A 25,132-nucleotide genomic window follows, 5' to 3' on the forward strand; every position below is an offset into this window, starting at 1 on the left:
GACATTCAATCCAGTGTTTTTACTGAACACGATTGGTTGCCATAGCAATTTAATTGAAAACATTCGCTTTGTCACTTGTCTGTCATTGTTATTTTAGTAAAATAATGGATTTGACACTAATTGATCGTCTGCAAATGTTAAACTTTGACGAAGAACTTCGCAAAGAGATAAAAATGAAGCCTATGAGTCGTCATTACTTCTTGGTGCCTGGTAATTCTGGTGAGCAATTTCATGTGTTCACATCGTTGGCAGCGTGGTTGCTCAGAAAGATTGGTAAAAGTGTAGAACAGCCTCAGGAAGACGATGATCCAAATTTTACCATTTCCAATATTTTGGATAACATGAGAACGTTGGATATATCGGTTGATTTTTCACCGAACAAGCTAAAACAAGGTTATGTACTTTCTGTGTCAATTTTTGTTTTATTTCAACATTTTTGTTATTTTATTTTATTTACTTGGTAGGCTATGGAGAGTATGTTGTGTATGTATTAGAAAAGTTAACTGAAAAAGCATTGAAAGCTACAAATTTTCAATGGAAGCCAATAGAAATAGTAGAAGATGAACAGAACATTGAAGAGAGTGTTGGAAACATTCAAGAAGACGATCAAGACATTGAAGAAGAAGAGGTGGGTGAGTATGTCGAAGATGATATTTATTCTGATGATTCAGAGGATGGGGCTTATATGGATGGTGGGAAGCAAAATCTAACACAGAATGATGGTAGTATAAAATTTATATAAACTGATGATGAGATAGTTAATCATTTAGCGATGTAATCAAAGATGGACTTTGTATAATAGTTCAGAATAATATGGTATCTACTTATGATGAAGCTTTATGGATGGAAGAGGTTGAAAAAGTTGCTCCCGCTTTGAGAGTGAGAGTGGCACCATCAGCTCGCGATTGGAGAGCACATTTACAACAATTGACTAGTTATCGGCAAGGTTATTGTTTATTTAATAATAAATAGTTAAAATGGGCTATATATATGAAATTGTTAATATTTTTCTTAAAAGAATTAAACGAAAAAGCTGATACTGTAAGAATTGGCTTGGGTCGTATAGCCGCAAGTGCCACGAGGGTTCTTGAAGCCACTCGTGCTCGGGAACAACTGCTGGCAGATCGCATACCACCGACGATGGCAAATCTTAGGAGTCAGTACGATCGTACTCTGGCATCTTACAAGGTATTCCCAACATCCATTAAGATTTATTTGGTGTGAAATGTTAAAAACGTTGTTTTAAATGTCAGGCGGTGAGTGGCGGTGTTACTCAACGGCAAGAAGTACTCGGCGATCTGACCGAAAAGGTTGAAGCAGTTAAACAGAAGACTGAAATGAAAGGTTTCTTTCTTGACATATGTATTAGTGTAACACTTTCGTGGCGATTTGTATGTATTAATTTGTGGCGAAATGCAGGTTCGGCCATGAACGATACGTCGCCTATAGTTAATATGAAGAAAGCGCTCGTTTCGATGAAGAAGGAAATACAGCAGATGGATCTACAATTGGCAGTGCTTATGTGGACCGTGATTGATAAGCAGTCTAAAGCGAAGAAGATGATGCCTAATGAACACGTCACATAAAATTAATGAAAGGAGAGTTGGTTCCTTCCTACCACTGGATATGTTCTGAAATTTTCATATCAAATAAATTACTATTAAATTCTGTTTAATTTTTTATTTTCTTCTTATTTTTGTTTCTTTAAATATTTTAGGTAGCATGTGAAGACTGTTATCAATGTTTGTTTAATACATTGAAATGTGTTTTTTTTTAAATATATTTTATATGTATATATAAAATGTGTATTATTCTTGTCTTTGTATATATTATCTGGCCACAGTGTTATATTGGGGTAACCTGTCTGTCTTACACTGCGATTAAAGTTTATTAAAATAAAAAATAAAAGATTGTTGAAGTTTTTACTTGAGGTGTGCGTGCATTCGCACGGCACATTTCAGGTATTATTTCCTAACACATGCGCGCTTTATGTGTTCATGCGTTGTTGTTTATTTTGTACTTGGTTATGTACAGTGTGGTTTTTTTTTTATTAGAACAGTGATGTGCGGTTGTTCTTGTGCGATATTCATGAACAACCGTCTCGTTCTCCGACGAAAGGGTCTTAGACTGTATTCGTTGGGGGGGGGGGGGGGGTGGTGGCCTCATGTTGAGGGCTTTAATGGTCTAATTCCTTTAAACGTTTAAAGCGGGCTTAGAAAAAAGTTAAAGAAGTTTGTTGATTTTATGTTTCTTTTTTGAATAAACATATATTTATCAAATAAAGATAGTGATTATGAGAAAATTCATAATCGCTATTTTCAAAATCAAATTTTTAACATTACTTGGACATAAAAATTATGAATTCAATCTTAAACTCAGTCGATGAATTTATATTATTTTTATAATAAATATACTTACTTCTTTTGAGCGTGATATTTATTGAATAGGAACCAAATAACAGGGAGACATTTAAAAATTGGTATATAACGATTTTTTACTCAATGTTTATTGTGATTATTCATTTGGTTGGTTTTGAATTGGAGAAATAAATAAAATACGTTCTTATAATTCAACTTTGTGTGTATTATTTCCAGGATTTTTTATAACAATTGACAATGACATATTACAGCACAAGTGAAATGTAAATAATAACTAAGGAATACAATAATTTCGTTATTGTTCATCCTGTGTACCATTTTTACTTGGGATTCGTCAGTCGTATAAAAATGACATTTCAAAATATATACATACATATATGGTACAGTTGATATGCAAGATTTGATATATTACTAATTGAGAGGGCAAAATGATTTATCAATTTAATACACAATTGAGATTGAAACATTTTTTCTTCAATTCAAAAAAGATAAATAAGATATTCTCATTGGATTGGATTTTATTTGGAATCTAATTGATCAGTACGATTTATTGCTGATATGATTGTACATGATATGTTTTTCTGTGTATGTATTTACTTTCATACTATAGAAACAAATCAAATATTCACGGTTATTGCTTATACATATGTACTGAAGAGTTCTTGAATATTTACAGTTCAAAATGATACGACAGGTAACAAGTAGTATATGTAATATATAAAATTTTATAAAGAATTTGGGTATTCGCATAGAATCAACAAAATTCGCTGAACGTACGCTGCGAAAAGAGATTTTTTTTCGTGTAAAAAGATATGTACAAAATGATTGCACGATATTATTAATAATCATTTTTTTCCTCTTGTATTGCTCTCCTAACTACATTTTTATTATTTACAACTTTATAAATACAATAATAAATCTTACACGTAAAATTAAATTATTTATAATCTCAAGTAATTCATTTATAACTATGATACTTGTTTAATAAATTAAACATAGTATTTTGCCTTAAAGCTTATATGTACATACATACATACATATGTATGTATGTGAATTGAATCTTACAAGTTATTATATGTATGCATTTGTTCGATTATATTTACATTATGATATTTAAGCATCGCTCTTGAAAATATTTAATTATTACTACGAAAATATAATTTATATTTTTAAGTATAAATTTTGAAGAAATTGAATGAATTAATTCAGATCATTTGTTGATTGAAATCATTTATGTATATCTTTCGAAAGCTATAACATCTAGGGCTCGAAATTTAAGTGAATGTAGATTAATATACATACACATTATATAGTAAATTATTTGATTATTCATAATTGAATTAGCTAAAGGATAATTGAAGGCCTCTTTTAATTGATATACAATAATATCGGATTGAACGCATATCCCGATCAATACGCACAGTACAATAAAGTAATTGACAATAATGAATAATTTAAAACAATATTTGCATGATTCTTAAAATAATCTTTAATAATTCTGATTATTATCTTAAAATTAATTCATACAGTAAATAATAAAAAAAAAAAATCAATACATATTCATAAAAGTATAATAATTACTATATTTGGTTGTTTTTTTTTTCAATTATTATGATGATTTAAAAATATAAAGCTGTATGAAATACACAGATAAAACAAGCACTATATTTTATATTCAATCGAAATGAATATTGATCGTATCAATATTGTTAGATAACTTAGTGTAGAAATGCAAAACATGAGAACAATATACATATGTACGTAGAGGAAGAGAGTTGAAATTTTGAGTTCGGTGTACCGATCTCGCGTGTATCACAGGAGAGATCACTTTTACCCTATGTTATATACTAGTTATGTACAGTCAAAAACTATGATTACTTATATATAATGAAAAGTATTAGTAAATGATGTTGATAATGATAATTTTTAAACTATTGCTTTAAATACATATGTACATACACACGTTATTGCTTAAAAATAGTGGTGGCCGAGTATAAAATTGTTATTCACGAGATAGAAGCGATTAGTTTTGTGCAAGAAATTTAGGCAACTATGTTAATAGTTAGACAAATTATTATTATGAATCCATTTTAATTGATAAAATATATAATATTTATATCGAAAGTGGTATGCATGAAAAATGAAATTGATTTTAAACAATTTTTTTGTTGCAAGAAAGTTGTGGGATTTAGGATTTGTTCAATTAAACTGTAAATCAATTCGGATTTTGTCACTTGTTTGGTATTTAAGCAGTATCGTTATGTACTTATTAACATTTTCGTTGATAGAAATATTAATTACTTAAAGGTACAAAAATCAACATAGTTCTCATAAATTCGCCTTTAAGATATCTAACATTACTAATTTATTTAATATACTATATTATATATATATACAATTGAATTAAATGTTCGATAAAATACGAAAATCATTCATTTTATCATAATATATGTAATATTATATGTAACTCTATATATAAATCGATGTCACTATACAAAATAGAAAAAATACATTGTAACGATAATGGAAGGATGATGAAGTAGTAACTTTTGCTAGCAAATAGTAAACTATTCAGTTCTTTGAAAGTCAAACATGCGTCGCTAATGAGGATTGCGTGCCACCACCTGAAATTTCACCACACTCATATTAGTCATTCTCTTCCGTTATATTTTTCATGTGTCAGACTTTGGTGATTTGGTTCAATGTACCTTTTTTGGTCAGTTGCACTAATTGTCCATTAGATTGAGACGTGGGAGGAAGTATGTATTGTGTGCTCGGCGATTGAGGCACCGGCCTGTTTGACGCGGCTTGAGGTTGAGCTGGACTCGACGCGGGTAAACTCATACCTATCGGTGCTCCAGCCACCGAGGAGCCTGCTGGGGATGATATGTGACTACCTGTAAACACAAATATGCATCAATTAAATGTATTGAAAAAATTAGACCATATTTATAGCGCCAAAATTCTCAAATTAAAAATATACAAAGAATGATGTAAAAAAATGGACGTTATTCAATAGCAAATTATTCAATACTAACTTGATCCCATTTGTCCTAGGCCGATAAGAGAGTTTCTTATTGAGTTATATGGTGGAGGCGCCGGAGTCGCTGCCGGATTAGCCGTGTTAACGGTCGCTGAAAATGATCGACTTGTTAAAATTATATGCAAACACTTTTTGGTCAAATTTAGTAAAGCGTAAATTAATAAGCAATAAGTTAGTATGTGAGCATTAGAATTTTAATATGCGTTTAGTTTTTAACAACCAAAATGAAATGTTAAATATTCTTTTGCGCTCATACTTACTTATAAATTCACTATACTATAATATGTTTGTAAATAGGTTTTTGAGCTCTTTTTCCTATTATGCTGTAGATTTACATTAGAATAATATAATACTATGATTACTAACCAAATTAAATTAAATTGTAAAATAGAAAATGATCCGTAGATCAGTAGCTATTAAAATAGATATAAGATGTATTGTCAACATAATTTAGTAATAATAAAAAGCATTTAAAAATCAAAAAAAAAAAAACTATACTATGTATATCATATATTATTATTTTGTGTTGCTATTATATTTGAGATTCTGCATTTACATAGATAAAATCGAAAATGTCGATTGAAGAAAGTTAAAATGAATTATTACACATTAGTACACGAATAATATGTAATATTTGTAATTAAAAACAACATTTCATATAATTTTTTTTATTAATTTTAAACTTCTTTAAGAAACATGCGTATAGTATTCGAATAATTTAAATATAAAATTACATTACATCAAAAGGTATTATGTATATTGGCTCATAGTAAAAAAATAAATACATTTACAATCAAAAACTATATCTTAATCTTCGAAAAAATCTAAATAATTGTATATATATAACTCACTAAGAGCACCTGCACTCCTAAGGTAAGGATTTCCATAAGTGGCAGCGTATCTGATGTCGACTCCGTTCGGCGTCAATATACTGTTCGGACTCTGCTTCAAACTCCCATCATATACACCTGATGAAACATGTGCATCGTTCGAATTAAAATTCCCATAATAAGCAAAAAGCACAAGAATAAAATAAAAAATAGGCATAAGCTACCTGGACTCATGGCATTGACACCGCCGAGCAGTCTCCCGTTTTGAATACTTGGTAATCCGACGCTGTTGATAGCATCCGTCGTATCGTCGAGCATTTGCTGTTTACCGGTGACTGTGGCTCTTTGCAGCGAATTGTTCAGCGATGCATTGCCAGAGTTGTATTGGACCGTCGAGGCTGTGTCGACACTCCTCGGCAACGAGCCCGTCATGGAACCGTTCATGTGATTCAAATTTGAATTTAATTGGTTGTTTGATTGGAGTGAAGTGAGTTGAACCCTGTGTAATGAGATCACAATTCGATAATTTAAATTTTGCTACTTAGTATGTACATAAATGTAGGTTTAGGCTATGTAAATACCTGTTGGCTGAGTGGGCATCCATCGCGGTGAGGACGGGTGATTGGATATGAAGAGGTAGTGGTGGTGGACTATATTCTCTACTGTAATCTATGTAACCTGAATAACCATTATTATTATGACCATCCTGCAACAGATTTCAAATCTTATTATGTATAATTCATTATATTATAAATATATTAAAAAAAATATATAAAGTAAATTTACCTTATATGAAATATTTGGAGGAAAAGCATGATCTGAGTAATCATTCGAATATCTAGAATACTGCATAAGCAACGCTGCTCTATCAGGAGGAAGAGGGACGGGGCCGGCCAAAGGAAGACCAGTTCTATAATCCTGACTGGAATACTCCTAAAGAAAAATAATTCACGATTTATTTTCAATCGATCCTATTGGTGATATTGAACGCGAAATTCCTACTCACTGGATTGCATCTCACGTCGGTGTTTTTAAGATCTAGTTTCAAGTCGCTTATATACGAGCTTCGGTCAGAGTCCCTCGAGTGTTTATCAGCACTGGCCTTATCTATGTCAGCCATCACATCTGGCTTTTTATTCTCTCCGGTCGGCATTGATTTCCGTTTCTTCTTGTGACATAGAATGATTGCCATGATTAGTGCCGCTAAGAGCAATATCACGGCCAAAGCGCCGAATAGTACCATTAATATTGGTAGTGTATCTGGAAACGCCAATGAAAACACTGTCAATCATTATTTTATTTTCATACAATGTCTTTCGATGATTTAATTATAGTATCGATGAAATTATTACTTTGAGGCATGAGATTGATTTCGACGACGTCAGTCCCATATTCGTTGGTCACCGAACAATTATATGATCCAAAGTGCTTCTGTTGACTTTCTCTTATTATGAGTGTAGATCTTATACCGTCAGAGATTACGTCTTCAAGAATTGTGTAGTCCTATAATATAAATTCAAAAACATTATTGAAGACACTAAATCAAACGCACATTATAAATATTTCAATTTTGAATGCCTGAAATTTTAAATGCAACACAAGGCATCGCTTTATATTAATATTTGAGTTGGATTCTAATATGGTAAAAGAAAAGGCTAAAGCTATAAATATAATGTTCTTTAAGTTGGGCTCCGATTTGTTTGCATACACATTGACAGATGCGACTCAATAAGCACAATACTTTAAATTTTAACATAAGCTTTACGAACTTTACTTTATCTACATGTATATTTATTTTATTATTATTTTTTATTTTTACCATAGGTGCTATTACAGGTTGCAAAGTTGTACATACATATGTACTTGTACGAAAGTGATGAATAGAGGGTAGGTGGTCAATTTGGTGAGGAGCCGTTTCAAAGATGAAATGAGATTTAAATTGGCAAACTCTGATAGAAAACGATTGACTGTATATCCAAGGTCTGACATCGAGATCATGACTCGTGATCAAGCCCAAAACTCCTCAAAAAATTGCACAAATACCTCAGAAACGAATTCAAGAGATTTGTCTATTATTTATATACATACATATATATATAGAGTTCAGTATTAAAGTTGCTTAGCTACTATATGTAACTACATATGTTACTCCATCATATTTTCAAAGGCAAAATTACATTATACGAATTTTATTATGACATTTGTACTTCAAATATTTTTTTTTCAGCAAAGCTAGATCCACTTTCATATACGTACATTCTCGACTGATTAATATAATATTATCAATGTTAAATACTGTACATATACATAGTACATAAGCAGTGCCGGTTTTAGGGGGGGGCTGGGGGCACCGAGTAAGTTAGGGTGCCACTTAATGCGCCGAAGCCGATTCAAAATTTAAAATTAGAGCGCCAAAGGCACTACAAAATTTTAGATCAGAGCGCTAAAGGCGCTTCTACGTTCTAAGTTCAAACATTTGTATTTATTTATTTTTAACTCCACCAGTGGGGTTGGGAAACCTTGTTAACCACTTTTCTGCCGGTCCCAAGCCCGGAAAAAGGAGAATGATAACCCATTTTTTTAGGGGCGCTCAGAAAAAAAATGTCGGAGGGCGCCATAGATTGTAAGGCCGGCACTGTACATATGCATATTGTACTCAGTTATATGTATGTACATATTTCCATAGATACATATATAACATAAGGTATAAGGCATTTATGTGATACAATTATAATGTAATTACATGATCGACATTGGTGTTGATCTCTCTGCCATTGAAATACCAAGACACGGTCGACGGTCGCGGAACAGCCACAGCAAGACACTCAACTCTGACACTGTCTCCTTGAACTCCCAATTGCGTCCTATGAGAGACGACGCTCGGTGGACCTGAAACGAGACAAATTTAATTAGAATAGTTGTGTATGCACATACATATACAGTCGAGAGATGGATGGGAAAGCAAACCTTTGAGGAAGATGGTGGCTTCGGCTTCGATCTCTGGAAAACCAAGCACGGAAGCCTTGCAATTGTACTTGCCGGCCGTGGAGGTGTCCACCGTTAGCGTGAGATTGGGTGTGCTGCCAACGACCTATAAAAACGAAAAATTTCATCATTACCGCTTCTGAAACGGTCGCAGATATAGAAATAACGAGCTGGAAGATAAGGCGAGATGATAAAAGTAATCGTCGACGGCAATCGAAGCCAGAAAGAGAGTCCTTTCTGCTAGGCGGTGGATGGGTGGCTGAGAGGAGATGGTTGTTGGTTAATTCGGCGACTCGGCTTCCTTTATCTGGAGCAGGGGCGTCAAGTAATGGTCCCCGAGCGGCTTTACGACCTATAAAGCGTCGACTAATGATCTCTCTCTCGACCCATTAACCCACCGGGCCGCACTGCAGTCTCTCACACTGTACAAGATCACCAACTGCACATCCTGCTTTCCACGCAGTTTTCCCCGGCAATAAAACAATAAATATTCATACACATTAGATTTTACGACCGAGCGAATAAATTTATTGCACTCCTACAATTGCCGATAAGGGTATTTACTCTAAATGGTCAATAGCACTGGAACGAGACAATAGTGGAGCAATTTAATCAGCGGCGAAAGGGGTGAATGTGAGTATGAGTACTGATACCGAGCCTTCTAGTTTTCCAGTTAAACACAGACAACATTGCTACCATTACAAATTTAATGGTTTTATTGTCTAGCACACACACATACATACATATATGTATGAAGTCTTGGAAAATGTATTTATGTGTGTAATAGAAAATGTAAAGCATGAAACCGCTTTAACGATAAATAGTCAAGTTGTGGGAAAATAGCCGAGATAAGTGCTCTGATTAACATTAGAAGATAAAGTAATAAAAGTGTTTAAAAATTAAATCTTTGCTACTTTAGACGGAAAAGTTTCAGATGCATCCGTGGCGGTTAGTTGGCTATTTAAACGAGTTTTTCAGAAAAATTCAAAGCTCCAACATTAGTTTCAAATATTCAACGGGGGCTTAAAGCAAACATCAACAGTCTCAATTTTTAAATTAGTATAGTGTGGCGGCTCGCTATATGACATGGTCGCGTTCGGTCACCTTCTTGCGAGTTGGGACCAACTCGGCCGTGTTTCAGAGTTGCTACCTCACTCCGTCTTCGGCTGTCATAATAAAAAAATACGTGCATCAACATGCCAGTCGTCTCATTCGTTTCACCCCCTATAATAGTATAGAAGGTGCAAGAATTGGGAACTTTAGTATATGTAGGTACGTGAAACACCTCAAGGATACAATCTAGGACCAATTAAATGTCGTCATATGTCCATATTTGTGGGAATCTTTCAGAATGTTGACATTAATTGCAAGACTTTATATTGCGCACTTGAATTGGCCATAAAACGGCTGAAATACGACGTGATCGTTCAGCCATTGGATTTGTATGCAAATCAAATGGGATGTTCGAGTAATGAAAGACGACGAAAGAACTAGCTCAATTTAATTTAATTTAACGCTACGCCGAATGAAATGCACCGAAATAATAGAATTGGTAAAGTCGGGGGTAAACACGACTAGAATGTTTTATTATTATTAAACTTTGAAACTAATATAATACATATGTGTGTGTGTGTATGTGTGAGTGTGCGAATTTGGATTGTCATTAACAAAACACGGTCCGTAACGATCGCCAAATCGCATTAACTATCCATATAATGCAAAAACTTATCGAAATTGCGAATTAATAGATGACGTTTCGAAAACAGCACGTACAAGGATTATTTACGAGCGCAATTCGAAAGTTAAATCGAGCGTGAAATATTAATGAAAGCTCGCGTCGCGTACGACACGTTATTACGTGTACCTACCTGGATAACGATGTGGCAGTATTATATATGTACATATATATAGTATATATAGTATATCATATAGTATATATAGTATATCATATAGTATATATATATAGTATATCATATAGTATATATAGTATATCATATGCGTGCGTTGTTCCACACACATTTGCCCTTTTCTTTTGTAAAGCCCATTGATGTATAATACACTAGATCCGCCCTCACGTCTTATACTGGTCTCCCTTTTGGCGCATGCAAAATACATGGCGCATGCACAGTTTCTCTTAGTAGGTAGGTAGGTATCGCTGCGTCGTAGGGAAAAAAAACATTTTTTTCCCAACTTCCCCGCTAGTTAAACCCCCCGCACCCCTCAGTTAGTGAAGACAAGATCTCCGACCAAAATCACACGTCAGGGCCCATCTATGTGTATTATACATCAATGGTTAAGCCAATATATTTTTTTGAATGACTTAAATCAAACATTTTTCTTTGTTTTAATGTGAATTAATTTGACTAAATACACTTTCATATCTAGTAGTTTAAGCTTAATACCAAGTTATTTATAAAATTTGGTAAGCACCCGTCAACCGGAAGTGGCAGTTTACTATTGTTCGATTTGTCTTCCACTGCTTTTTCGACCCCTTAAACATGTGTGGGTTTCCAATATTGTCACATAGCTGATTGGGCAGTAAAAAATAATATAATTGATTTATATATATGTAGGTATAATACAAGTTGTTGATAGGACGAAGCGTTCCACTATTGTCAGGTAAATCTGGGGTGAAATTGGAGCAATCGAGCCACCGAGACGGAAGTGGCGGAAACTGGGGTCGGGGGGTATTGTATTTGCCTTTAAATTTTCGCTAGCGTATAATAAACGCATAAATAACTGCGTTACAGTGCCGGCGTGTCGCCAGATGGTAATTACGTAGTGAGATTAAATATCACCTTGTTGTTGTAGTTACGGCGGCAATGCTCGTATTAAAAATTATTTATGGCCGGAGACGACTTCATAAACTCGCTTTGTGTTTTAATTATCGGGGGAGCATCTGCCGCCTCGGCTCGTTTCGACCCTTTGCCCGCGGGGGATCAACGCGGCTTATTACATAATACCCCTACTGAAATATTGAGCATCATTATGATTTATTTAACTTACCCCACCCCCAACCCCACCCCCCTTCTCCTCCACATCCCTTAACACAATTCTCTACAAATTAATGGGCTGGGTTAGTTTGGCGTTGAATTAAAACGCAATTGAAAGTTCCAAATACATGTGATATAAAAGACATCGACTAATCTGAAGTGTTGATCAAACAATCGAGAACACACTCCAGTTAATTTTTATGTCAGTTTAGGTGTGGTTTACATGTAGCTAAAAAGTATTGGGTGTTTTGGAACAGGTCACGCGGGGTAGACAGAAGTCCACATCTGTATTTTGGAAAAGTTTTTCTTGGAGATTCAACATTGCAACCGCATGGACAGTCAATAAGCGGTTGTAAAAGTTGATCGATTATCGAAGAAAGGCTTACACCTGGGCTACACCGTGCAACTTCGTCGGCCGATAAGTTGCAAGACCAGAAAAAATGTATGGAAATGTGAGCGACAAAGAAGTTGACGGGTGTGGCATGCCCAGTGCCGGTCTTACACCCTTTAGCGCCCTCGGGAAATTTTCGTCTAAGTGCCCCTAGGAAAAAATATCGAAAATAGGTTTCCCCTCCTACTTTTTCCGGGCTTGGGACCGGCAGTAAAGTTTTTAACAAGGTTCCCCAAACCCACTGGCGGAGTTAAAATAAATAAATTATTTGATTAATAAAATATAAATTTCAGAAGTTCATTTTTCGAGCCTTTTTTTGAGCAAAATCTCTTTTTAATATCATTTTCAATAGATAGAGTCCCCAAACTGGAAATTCTATTTTGTGACATTGTAGACGGGAGATAAGTTTTAATTAATTTAAGTTTCGAAAAACTACGTTTGCCACTTCTAAGTTTGCCACTTCCACTTCTACAAACTACGTTTGTTCGGATATAATTCATGTAAATAATGCTGCTTTATGAAATTTAATACAATGAGTGGAGTAATTTTACCTTGAACTTTATTTAAAAGAAAGGCTTTTAAACTAATAAGTCCATCGGAAAGTTCAATAGAATTTGCGGAGCACAAACTTTTGAACATAAATAATATAATTTCTAAATCTCTAATCTAATATTTTGAAGCACCTTAGGATCATCGATTCGCGCCCTAACATACCCGGCGCCTTCGGGATGTGCCCGATCCAACCTCCCCCTAAAACTGGAACTGGGCATGACCCATCTAACTTACATACATTGGTCTGGTCGCCCTCAACCGGGTCGCTCGCAAGTCGCACGGTGTGGCGCATGCGCAAAATATGCATATGCTGTGTGCGTACGCGCAGTTGTACATAAGTTGAGAATTCGACTACTTTTTATAATTATTTTGTCACACTATAAATGATAAAAATGACGTTGTATAATCGTATAAAAGTTTTATATCTTATACATAGGTACATATGTAATCTGTACGTCACTGGAAGCTACAAAAAATGGGCAAATTTTAGCTTGTGACCTGAGATAGCAGTAACTAATTTATTGTACTCTTTAATATAAGCACTGTATGTATGTAACATATGTATGTATGTATGTACATATGTTTGACGAGAATGGTACTCGATGGTAAAATTTCACCCAAATGTTTGTATGCTGATATGTACATAAGTTATGTAAGTAAGATGCCAATTATATTGGTAGTGGGATCATTACTAATATACTTAATTATTTTTCATTTAACCCAAAATACATATGTACATACGTATGTGCATACTAAGAACATTTAGAACCTCCCGATTAAAGGATGACATTTTTCAATATTGTATGTAGATAAAATTGCATGAATGCACTTTTGACGAGAAGTACATATGAATGAATACTGAAGCATTTTCATGAAGCTCGAGTAAGAATACCATACATTCAAATTGTATTAAAGTTTAAACCCCCAGAAGAACCCATAGGTCTATTTATACGCGTTCGGGTCGACGTGCAAAGCAGACTACAAATGTGTAATGTGTTATAATTTGCCGCGAGATGCCAATGACACTTTGTAGGAGGGGAAATATGGCACTGACAGGGACACGGACATTTATAAATAGATTCGAACTATATGGGTATTTACGATGAATGCTAAACTAAAATGGTCATGCACTGCATACATTAAATATATGTATACATCGTAGACTTTAGAGTCTTTAATTAATATTATGTATTAGATGTATTATGAGTAGAGGTAGGACCGGAAGCGTGCTTTTTCCAGGAAACAAACAACAAAGCTAGTGTGAAAAAAAGGTTCATCATAAAAATGAACAATGCACGGCGAACAATGAACAAAGAACGGCGCAAACTTGGTCCGCTCTTTAAGAGGGCTGTATACCCGAAACCTTTATTTTGTTGCCGTTCCTGTCTTCGATATATATATTGAGTGAATGTATATATTGACTGAATGCGACAATATATATATATATATATATATATATATATATATATATATATATATATATATATATATATATATATATATATATATATATATATATATATATATATATATATATATATATATATATATATATATTGAGTGAATGCGACAGCTGCGCTTCGACCAGATAATACGTATTTTGAATCGACAAAATCGAGGTTTCGTATTCTCCAGTTTTCTCCTCCGAAACTCGACTAATTAAAAAAAAAATTTCATCATCAGTATGAGAACAATATTTTCTATGTTTGTATGCTCGTATTTTTTTAAAAATCAACCGTTAAATAAGCACGCTGGACTCTTTTTGTGGGTGTAAAAAAGAGGCGATTTAATAGATGTTTGGCGGCTCCTAGCTCCTATAAAAAATAACTAATCAAAAAAATAAAACCACAGAAACATGTCTATGGTGGATATCCATAGCATATTAAAAAATAATTTCTCTAGTGCCCTAATTGAGGAAGGGAGAAGTTTAATACGTTTGTATGGACAAGGCGCTGGTGTCCAGCCCTCTTAATTATGAGCATTTAAAAGAATTGTAAATAGGTACTTGAGCTCTTCTTCCTATTATGCTGTACATTAACATTATAATAATATATGTAATACTATAATTACTAACAAAATTAAATTAAAATTGTAAAATAGAAAATGATCAGTATGTATTGTGAACATACATAATTTGGTAATAATAAAAAGCATTTAAAAAATCAAAATGTATGTACGTATGTACCTACATATATATGCAAAAAATATATTTTCTTCACCAATGCCAATTTTTTACCAATATGTGATTTGAAAAGCTCTGCACTTTCGTTATGATAATGTTGACAAAATGTCAGATATAGCGGTAGATCTACATATCTACAAAACATGTTTACAGACAGAGATGCCGTTTCTTCGCGAACATGTGTTAACCTTATGATATTGTACATATGTACAGCACAACAGTAAACTTTAGAACAAATCGGGTCAATTATGCATGTGAATTTACTCACACTCCATCTATCCTGGTCTTCGTGCAACCAGATGATTTCCGGTGGTGGGTTCCCATCGAGATCACACGTCAGGGTGACCATACTTCCCAGGTCGGCTTCGATACTGCTAGGTGGATTGCGGAATCTAGGACCATCTGAAAACAAGAGACGACCATCAAACATTAAACGAGGACTTTTGAGGCTGGCGATATTTGAGGAAAAAACCCTGTGTATTGAACTTACACGTGACATCTAGAGTTTCAGACTCTTCACTCTTGCCAACGGTATTGTGCACTTCACATTTGACGATGGAGTCGTGCAGCTTTCTCGAAACGTTGAAGAGTATCTGAAAAAGTTATAATGACCCTCGTGAATTGCAGTGATTTGATCAAAAGTTAAAATCGACAGACATCGATCCGGTAGGAACGTTTGCCGATGTTGCGAATTCGACAAGATGAAGTTGGTTCGTGTGTTTGAAATATGAACCGTGACGGTACAACTGCTAGAGCGTTTACAGAGAGGGAGATCAATGAGATGCTGTCAAAAATGGAGGTCTTCAGGGTCGGGTAAATTCTAGAAGCGAAACAGCTCTAGAGCTATTCAGCGATAGTAAACAGTTAGAGGCAATTTCAACTCACCATTTCGGTTGTATAGTCTCCAATCATCAAGTCGTCGTTTAGGAACCATCTATACGTCACCTCGTTGGGATTAGCCTCAGCTTTGCAACCTGAAAGTATAATAGCAACGTGTATATTTTATTTTATTATATACATACATATAGGATTGGATGTGAAAGATTCCAAGCGAAAAGCGCAGATTCAGTCAGAACTATTTATTATAACCATATTGTCCGGCTTGTTCTCCAACAAGTGACCATAGCAACACGCATCCGGTCCCCTCATGCATACCACACACACTTTATCCCTAGCAGTTTGGCCAACCACACATACGGCTCGTTTAAAAATCATTCCTATATACATATATACCAGAAAGGCCCAAGGTAAACCCCAATGCAACTTCCTGACCAATTGCAAACAATGCAGCATTTTTATTATTAAACAAGTCGCTGAATTGCAAGACTGAAAACTCGAAATTAAAGAGACATCTATGAATTTTAACTTGTATATAAATTGTTCGTACATTAATCATATTCAAATAGTGGTGACATAGTAGGTAGGAAGTTTTTAGCCAATTAAATCGAGGAACCGTCTCAACCAGAGAAATTTTATAATAATAGAAGTGGCTTTAGGTGTCATATTGTTGTCAAGTGAGGAATGTCCACATACCTTTTTAAATAACTATGTCGTATTTGACTGCTTGGTGCTCGAAGTATGTCTGATAAAAACTTCTCTGTTTGTTTATATTACTTGCAAGATGGGCAAGTGCATCGTTAAAAATTGCACAATGTATTCAAAAACACACAATAAACAACATGGGATACTTTTTATAAGTAAATTGATCATTTAAGTAACATATTATTCAATTAACATCGTAGTTTGACAGTTTGTCATGGCGATCACCCGCATTCTACATAAAATTTCAGGGGTGGCACCAGAGAAATGTAAAAATTATTTTTAAATATTTCTCTTGGTAGCGCCGAATACTCAATTATATTTATAACCAATTATTTAAGTTTAATTACTATATACATCGTTCATTTTATGAGACTGTACATTTCACATTAATTTAAGAGTTCTCAAGGACAGACAAATACAAAAAAAGTGGATAAAAATAGTCCGCCAACCGAGAAAAGAAACGAATTGGCCACCAACGCCCATCACCACCATATACTCAAATTGTAGATAAATCTATATCAAAATAAAACTTTAATTTCTGTAGGGAATATGTGATGACCCTGATTATATTCTGATCATAATATATAGTAGTTATGGAGACGTACTGCGTATTATTGACACAAGCAAAGCATTGGTAAAGGCACTTCTATTATTATAACATTTCTCTGGGTAAGCCCCAATGCGCCTTCCTGACCAATTACAAACACTGCAGAAATTTTATTACAAGTCTTGTTAAGTCTTGAAAACTCGAAATTAACGAGACATCGATGAATTTTAGCTTGTACATAAATTTTATTGTACATTAATCATAGTGGTTAAACAAAGAATCAAACTCACCTAATCGTACTTCGGCACCTTCAGGTATCCTTCCGTTGGTGGCGGCTCCCGATATAATTCTCACCGAAACGACAGGAGCGTATTTTACCTGTAAAACACAATTTTCAAATATTAAAAATAATAATAACGAGCATCGGGAGCGACCCAGAGTGTAATCAAAATAATTAGAGATACATTGAATCAAGGCGAGGCGGAAAAAAAGCATCATTAGTACGACGTTTCTCCAATTATTTTTGTTTCAAACGAAATACAGACAACATTATATTATACGTATGTAGATTACATTCGACTCGAATATCATCGTGCGGTTTCCGAAAGGGCCAGTAAAAATAAATACTTTTGATATAACAGTCGGTAAAGTTGACTAACTAAATACAGAAACTAGAATTAGGCTTATAGAATTACGCGCAGTGAAAAGGTTCAACCCTTAAACCCTACCTTTTACCACCCGCTCACCCCGTTCTTCTTCCTTCCCATTACCCAGTTCACCATCAAGATGTTACGTGTTGTTAATTCGACGTAGTTGCGAAATGTAGTTAAAAGTGACGACAAACCTTTTATTCGACGCTAGTTAAGAGGGCTGGACAGCAGCGCCTTGTCCATACAAACGTACTATACTTCTCCCTACCTCAATTATGGCACTAGAGAAATTATTTTTAATATGCTATGGATATCCACCATTGGGGTGCATCTATCGTTTTATTTTTTTGATTCATTATTTTTTATAGGAGCTAGGAGCCGCCAAACATCTATAAAATCGCCTCTTTTTTACACCCACGAAACGAGTCCAGCGTGCTTATTTAACGGTCGATTTAAAAAAAATACGCCGATAGATGCACAGAAAGTATCTTTCTCAAACCGATGATGAAATTTTTTTTTAAATTGGTCCTGTTTTGTAGGAGAAAATAGGAGAATACGAAACCTCGATTTTGTCAGTTTAAAATACGTTTTATCTGGTCGAAGCGCAACTGTCGCATTGACTCAATATATATATTGATATATATTGTCGCATTCACTCAATATATACATACACTCAATATATATATCGAAGAAAGGAACGGTAACAAAATTAAGGTTTCGGGTGTACAGCCCTCTTAACAACTTGAGTTAAAAAAAAATGATTTGAATATTTCGTTAGGACGTACCACATAAAACAAGTTCATTTTGTATGGGATATATTATAGTACGTTCGGCTTAAATGCCAGAGTCGTTTAAATTGTATTCACGGCGTTAAATCAAATTAGCCATAAAAAATGATTTTGTGAGCCTGAAACGGGATTAAGTTTTGAACGTGCTCATCCGAAGCGTACGGTTGCATAATAAATGGATCGCGTGAAATTTAGTCACGTTTCGCGTGTGGGCAGGGTTGAGGGCCCCTGGCAATACGACTGGGTCCCGACGGCCGAGTTACCTGCGCCCCCGTAATGAGGTGGCGCCGGAGGGGGGCGGCGGGGCGAGGCGAGGCGAGGGCGGCGGCCGGGGGGGCGCAGCCGCCGGTTCATCACTTACCCAATTATTTTTTACGAGCGACATGCCGGCCGACTGCCGCTTGTTACGACCGAAAGCCCGGACGAGGGGGAGGAGAGAAAGGGGTGGTAAGGGGAGAGACAAGTCGGGAGGTGCTGCGACCCTCTGCCGCATCCGAGCCCCTTTTCCGCCCCTCGCCCCTCACCCGGTGCGCTTTCATCCGACTTACGACTCACGGGTTTCGGGTTCGGTCGAGCGAAAGCATCAAATATGCACAAACAATATTTTCAAGGTGTAGTACTTTTCTACGTGTACGTACATCTGCATTCTATGCATATACATATGTACCTACAGTGGTGTAGTGCTAAATAAAAAATTCGGGTGTGACCAACCCATGACTTTATCTACATGTATGTATTTGAGGAATATATTATAACAAAGTCACAAAACAAAATTCTATATTGAACCGTACAGACACATTCACATATACCGGCAGCATTATGAAATATGTACTAATAGCTAAGATAGCATTTTCGATACAAATTGAGCAATTGTATGGAAAGTTGCACAAGACAAAAGTTCTACTTCCGGTTGTCGGATTTCACTATCAGTATTATAGGAAGTCTGCTGGGTAGTAGGGAGGATTGCAGGAGAGAGAGAGACAAGTAAAAGCGATCTCAATTCAATCTTATACGTTTATTTGAGAACAATAGGTACTCGATGCGCGTACGCACCCGGTCGCGTCAAGGCGCGATTCTACTGTCGCTCCCGGACAAGGTTCGGGAGTACCAACCTTAAGAGGGCTGTACACCCGAAACCTTAATTTTGTTACCGTTCCTTTCTTCGATATATATATATTGAGTGTATGTATATATTGAGTGAATTCGACAATATATATATATATACTAGCTGTATTACCCGGCTTCGCTCAGTGTTTATAATATAAACCGCTTAAACATGACTAAGCTAATTTAATTAAAAAAAAAAAAAAATTTAAAAATTAAAAAAAAAAATAAAAAAAAATAAAAAAAAAATAAAAAAAAAATCAAAAAAAAAATAAAAAAAAAATCAAAAAAAAAATTTAAAAAAATCAAAAAAAAAAAATCAAATTTTTTTTTTTGCCTTCTAGGGCTTCGCCCTCGGCACCCCCCTGAGCCTTTGCCTTCTAGGGCTTCGCCCCTCCACGCCCCATGAGCAATTGCCGTTTAGGGCTTCGCCCCCATGATCAGTTGCCTTTTAGGGCTTCGCCCCTCCGCGCCCCCATGATTCAAAGCCGTCTAGGGCTTCGCCCCCCTTAGTTAATGCCTTTTAGGGCTTCGCCCCCCGCGCCCCCAAGATTAATTGCCGTTTCGGGCTTCGCCCCCCTTAGTTAATGCCTTTTAGGGCTTCGCCCCTCCGCACCCCCATGATTAAATGCCGTCTAGGGCTTCGCCCCCCCTAGTTAATGCCTTTTAGGGCTTCGCCCCCCGCGCCCCCAAGATTAATTGCCGTTTCGGGCTTCGCCCCCCTTAGTTAATGCCTTTTAGGGCTTCGCCCCTCCGCACCCCCATGATTAAATGCCGTCTAGGGCTTCGCCCCCCCTAGTTAATGCCTTTTAGGGCTTCGCCCCCCGCGCCCCCAAGATTAATTGCCGTTTAGGGCTTCGCCCCCCTTAGTTAATGCCTTTTAGGGCTTCGCCCCTCCGCGCCCCCACGATTAAATGCCGTCTAAGGCTTCGCCCCCATGATCAGTTGCCTTTTAGGGCTTCGCCCCTCCGCGCCCCCATGATTAATTGCCGTCTAGGGCTTCGCCCCCCTTAGTTAATGCCTATTAGGGCTTGCGCCCCATGAGGCTGGGCCCCCCGGGCCCCCTTCGGGGCCCCACGGGGCTGCGCCCCTTGTGGCGCCCCCTTTTGAGCCCCATGGGGCTGCGCCCCATGAGGCTGGGCCCCCCGGGCCCCCTTCGGGGCCCCACGGGGCTGCGCCCCATGTGGCGCCCCCTTTTGAGCCCCATGGGGCTGCGCCCCATGAGGCTGGGCCCCCCCGGGGCCCCACGGGGCTGCGCCCCTTGTGGCGCCCCCTTTTGAGCCCCATGGGGCTGCGCCCCATGAGGCTGGGCCCCCCGGGCCCCCTTCGGGGCCCCACGGGGCTGCGTCCCTTGTGGCGCCCCCTTTTGAGCCCCATGGGGCTGCGCCCCATGAGGCTGGGCCCCCCGGGCCCCCTTCGGGGCCCCACGGGGCCCCACGGGGCTGCGCCCCTTGTGGCGCCCCCTTTTGAGCCCCATGGGGCTGCGCCCCATGAGGCTGGGCCCCCCCGGGGCCCCACGGGGCTGCGCCCCTCGTGGCGCCCCCTTTTGAGCCCCATGGGGCTGCGCCCCATGAGGCTGGGCCCCCCGGGCCCCCTTCGGGGCCCCACGGGGCTGCGCCCCTTGTGGCGCCCCTGGCGGGGCCCCATGAAGCTACTCGCCTTGCGCCCCCGCGGGGGTGAATCCATTGAAACGAAAAAAACAAATCGGCGCCCATGGATCGAAAAAAAAAAATCGAATCACGTGTTCGATGACGTCACCGATCTACGGACGACGAAGACGACGACGACCAAGGATATTTACATACATACAAAGTCTCTTTCCAAATTATAGATTAGATATATTGAGTGAATGCGACAGTTGCGCTTCGACCAGATAAAACGTATTTTAAATTGACAAAATCGAGGTTTCGTATTCTACTATTTTCACCTCCAAAACTGGACCAATATTTAAAAAATTTTCATCTTCGGTATGAGAAAGATATTTTCTGTGCATCTATCGGCGTATTTTTTTAAAAATCGACCGTTAAATAAGCACGCTGGACTCGTTTCGTGGGTGTAAAAAAGAGGCGATTTTATAGATTTTTGGCGGCTCCTAGCTCTTTTAAAAAATAATTAATCAAAAAAATAAAACGATAGATGCACCCCAATGGTGGATATCCATAGCATATTAAAAAATAATTTCTCTAATGCCATAATTGAGGAAGGGAGAAGTATAGTACGTTTGTATGGACAAGGGGCTGCTGTCCAGCCCTCTTAACATTAATACATATGTGTATAATACCAACTGTTCGGCATGAGCCACATCATTATACATAATTATAATTATTTTATATTAATATCCTACAGTATTATATACAATAAATATCAAATTTAAAAGGTCAAAATAAAATAATGAATTATTTTAAAAAAAAAAGTACTGTTTCCGGTTTACGAATTCTGACCAAAACCTTATCAACCCTAAGTTAGTACATAAAGAATACAAATATAAATTTTCAGCTTGATACGTTCAAAGGTGTGGACAGAGTAGTGGGCACAACATTTTTGACCTTTCTAAGAGGAAAAAATGCCGCTTCCGGTTTTTTGTTTTCATCACATTGATACAAGAATTATATTTGAATGTTTTCGTGACGAGCACACATGTTTAAGGGGTCGAAAAAAATAGTGGAAGAAAAATCGAACAAGAGTAAACTGCCACTTTCGGTTGACGGTTGCTTACCAAATTTTATAAATAGCTTGGTATTAAGCTTAAGCTTCTTAAAACAGCAATAGAAAAATTAATCTTCAGTAGATGGCGATAAATACAGAAAAATGTTATAATAATAATATAATAGAAGTGCCTTTACCAATGCTTTTATTGTGTCAATAATACGCGGTATGTCTCCATAACTACGCTACAACGCATGGAATATAATCAAGATCATCACATATTCACTACAGAAATTAAAGTATTATTTTGATATAAATTTATTTACAATTTGAGAATATGGTGGTGATGGCAGACAAATGTTATATTAATAGAAGTGGCTTTAGGCGTCATATTGTTGTCAAGCGACGATTATCCACAGACAATCCTAAATAATTTTAGCATCAGTCGTATTTGATGCTTGGTGCTCGACGTATGTCCGATAAAAACTTCTCTGTTTGTTTATATTACTCGCAAGATCGGCAAGCATCGTTAAAAATTGCACAATGCATTCAAAAACACACAATAAACAACATGGGATACATTTTTATAAGTAAATTGATCCGATTGTATCCGATTGTATGCTTAAATACTGTTTAAAATATGTAAAAATAAGAATCAAAAAAGTGATCGAGATTAGAAGACGAGAAGCGTTAGTTTGTTCCCGTTGCGTTGTGTTAAATAAGTGTTGATGAAAAGTGAGAGAGAGAGAGTTACACTTGAAGGGGGCAAATTTGACGTTGTTGAAACTTTATTAACGACTATTCAACGAGAGTTGTACGGAGTTGTTTTCCTTGTATTATATTCTATGTATATACATTTTTTCCCCTCGGACGATTTTCTTCTTTCGCTTTTCACTCGGCGAATTTCCTCGAGCTTTTCAACTCTTTAATAACAAAATCGAGCGACCGAGCGAGATTTCAGACGCTTTTGTTGCGTTGCCGCTCAGATTAAATCTTTAATATTTAAACACACTTACTCGAAACAGTAACTCTTTCAGTGGGTCGTAAAGAAATTTTCATGCTTTTTTTCTCCAGTTCATTTAAAAAATAAAAAGCCGCAGAAGAAGCCAAACCGGGTGAGCAATTGGTTCAAAAAAAAAAAAATGATAGTACATACAGTGAGCGACAAAAATAGGTACGCACATAGATTTCGGACAAACAGCGCGAAACAAACCTCTCTACCTGCCGTAAACAATGAGACCCCAACCTTTTTTTTTTTTACACAACTCTATGTACCGTTGGTACAAAGATTTACAAAGCTGATGGTCAATTCCGTATTTAGTTTCGCGTTAACTTTGGTTGCAATAACATCGCATCAGAAAAATGTCGTCCGCACGCCAAATGTCGACCGATGAAAAAGCGGTAATTTTGGCTCTTACGAAAGAGCGAATCGCGTATCGAGAGATTGCTCGTCGGGTGGGGTTCAGTGAAGGTTCTGTGAGAAAATTCATCAAAAAATACAGTGATACAGGATTATTAACAAGGGCTCCAGGATCTGGAAGGAAGTCAAAATTGATGGAACGTGAAAATCGTGTCATAAAACGTGCTGCTCTTTAAGATCAATTTATTACTGCTTCTAAAATCAGGGATGAGGTTTACACTTCAACATCCACAGCAGTAAATACCCGTATGATCCAAAGGAAGCTGAATAAATTAGGGTTTAGAGCGATCAAATTCGCGAAAAAGCCACTTTTGGCGGTTTCAATGAAGAAAAAGCAGTTGAAATGGGCCAAGGACAAGAAGAATTGAATATCAGAGGACTGGTACAGGGTGGTGTTCTCAGATGGATCTAATTGGAATCTTATTGGATCAGATGGGAAGACCACAGTTCGCCGTAGAAGTGGAGAATGTTTTCACGCAAGTTGTGTTTCGCGACCGCGAAGCATTCCCCGTATGTCATGATATGGGGGTGCATTACAGGATATGGAATTGGGGTGCTAGAGTTCGTCCGAGGGTCCATGAATGCCATCCAATACAAAAACACGATAAGGGAACGTGTTTTACCCACCATCGAAGCACTCACAGAATTCGTCGCTGAACCAATATTTCAGGACGACTCTTTACCTTGTCATCGAGCTCGTTCTGTAAGTTATCTAATCGTTTTTCTATCTTTAATTTGTTTTTTTATATGGTAAATATCATCGACTTGTTTTAGATAACCAATTATAATGAAAGTTTGGGAATTAAATCCCTTACCTGGCCCGGGAACAGTCCAGACCTGAACATTATCGAAAATTTATGGGCGATTTTGAAGAGGAAAGTAAGAGCCCGCAATCCAAAAACGCTTCAAGAGCTGGAAAACATAATAACGGGGGCATGGGAAAAGGATATTTTCCCAGATGTTATAAAAAAATTGTTTTATTCTATGCCCAGAAGAATTGAGGCAGTAATCAAAAACAAAGGGGGAATTACTAAATATTAAGCTTTATTTTATTTATATATTATTGTTTTATGTATATATT

The 25,132-nt window shown here is 36.8% G+C and overlaps 2 protein-coding genes across 2 annotated transcripts in view; one reads left to right on the top strand and one right to left on the bottom strand.

Moving 5' to 3' along the window:
- The first annotated feature begins 34 nt into the window (after positions 1-34).
- On the top strand, positions 35-2,571 carry IFT57 (intraflagellar transport 57). Its single transcript, XM_077444477.1, has 6 exons — positions 35-393; positions 465-722; positions 803-946; positions 1,019-1,188; positions 1,254-1,344; positions 1,420-2,571. The coding sequence occupies exons 1-6, from the start codon at positions 105-107 to the stop codon at positions 1,584-1,586; spliced, it is 1,119 nt and encodes a 372-aa protein (XP_077300603.1). The 5' UTR covers positions 35-104; the 3' UTR covers positions 1,587-2,571.
- A 3,529-nt stretch (positions 2,572-6,100) lies between these two features.
- Positions 6,101-25,132, bottom strand: part of rst (irregular chiasm C-roughest) — a 39,722-nt gene continuing 20,690 nt past the window's right edge. Inside the window, exons 7-18 of the mRNA XM_077443783.1 lie at positions 17,734-17,821; positions 16,240-16,328; positions 15,845-15,947; positions 15,623-15,756; positions 9,219-9,342; positions 8,995-9,140; positions 7,604-7,754; positions 7,258-7,511; positions 7,038-7,184; positions 6,833-6,957; positions 6,476-6,750; positions 6,101-6,389 (exon numbers count right to left, since the gene is read on the bottom strand). Coding sequence (XP_077299909.1) covers positions 6,229-6,389; positions 6,476-6,750; positions 6,833-6,957; positions 7,038-7,184; positions 7,258-7,511; positions 7,604-7,754; positions 8,995-9,140; positions 9,219-9,342; positions 15,623-15,756; positions 15,845-15,947; positions 16,240-16,328; positions 17,734-17,821 — 1,797 coding nt within the window. The 3' untranslated portion in view covers positions 6,101-6,228. The remainder of the gene's footprint in view (positions 6,390-6,475; positions 6,751-6,832; positions 6,958-7,037; positions 7,185-7,257; positions 7,512-7,603; positions 7,755-8,994; positions 9,141-9,218; positions 9,343-15,622; positions 15,757-15,844; positions 15,948-16,239; positions 16,329-17,733; positions 17,822-25,132) is intronic.

This window comes from Arctopsyche grandis, chromosome 13, assembly GCF_051622035.1.
Source record: "Arctopsyche grandis isolate Sample6627 chromosome 13, ASM5162203v2, whole genome shotgun sequence".
NCBI classification, from domain to species: domain Eukaryota; kingdom Metazoa; phylum Arthropoda; class Insecta; order Trichoptera; family Hydropsychidae; genus Arctopsyche; species Arctopsyche grandis.

Excerpts from the sequence above, each read along its gene's own strand:
- IFT57 (XM_077444477.1), top strand. The coding sequence starts at position 105 with ATGGATTTGACACTAATTGATCGTCTGCAAATGTTAAACTTTGACGAA. Across the intron at positions 723-802 it reads AAATCTAACACAGAATGATG|TTCAGAATAATATGGTATCT; the intron begins GTAGTATAAAAT and ends TTTGTATAATAG. Across the intron at positions 947-1,018 it reads ATTGACTAGTTATCGGCAAG|AATTAAACGAAAAAGCTGAT; the intron begins GTTATTGTTTAT and ends TTTTCTTAAAAG.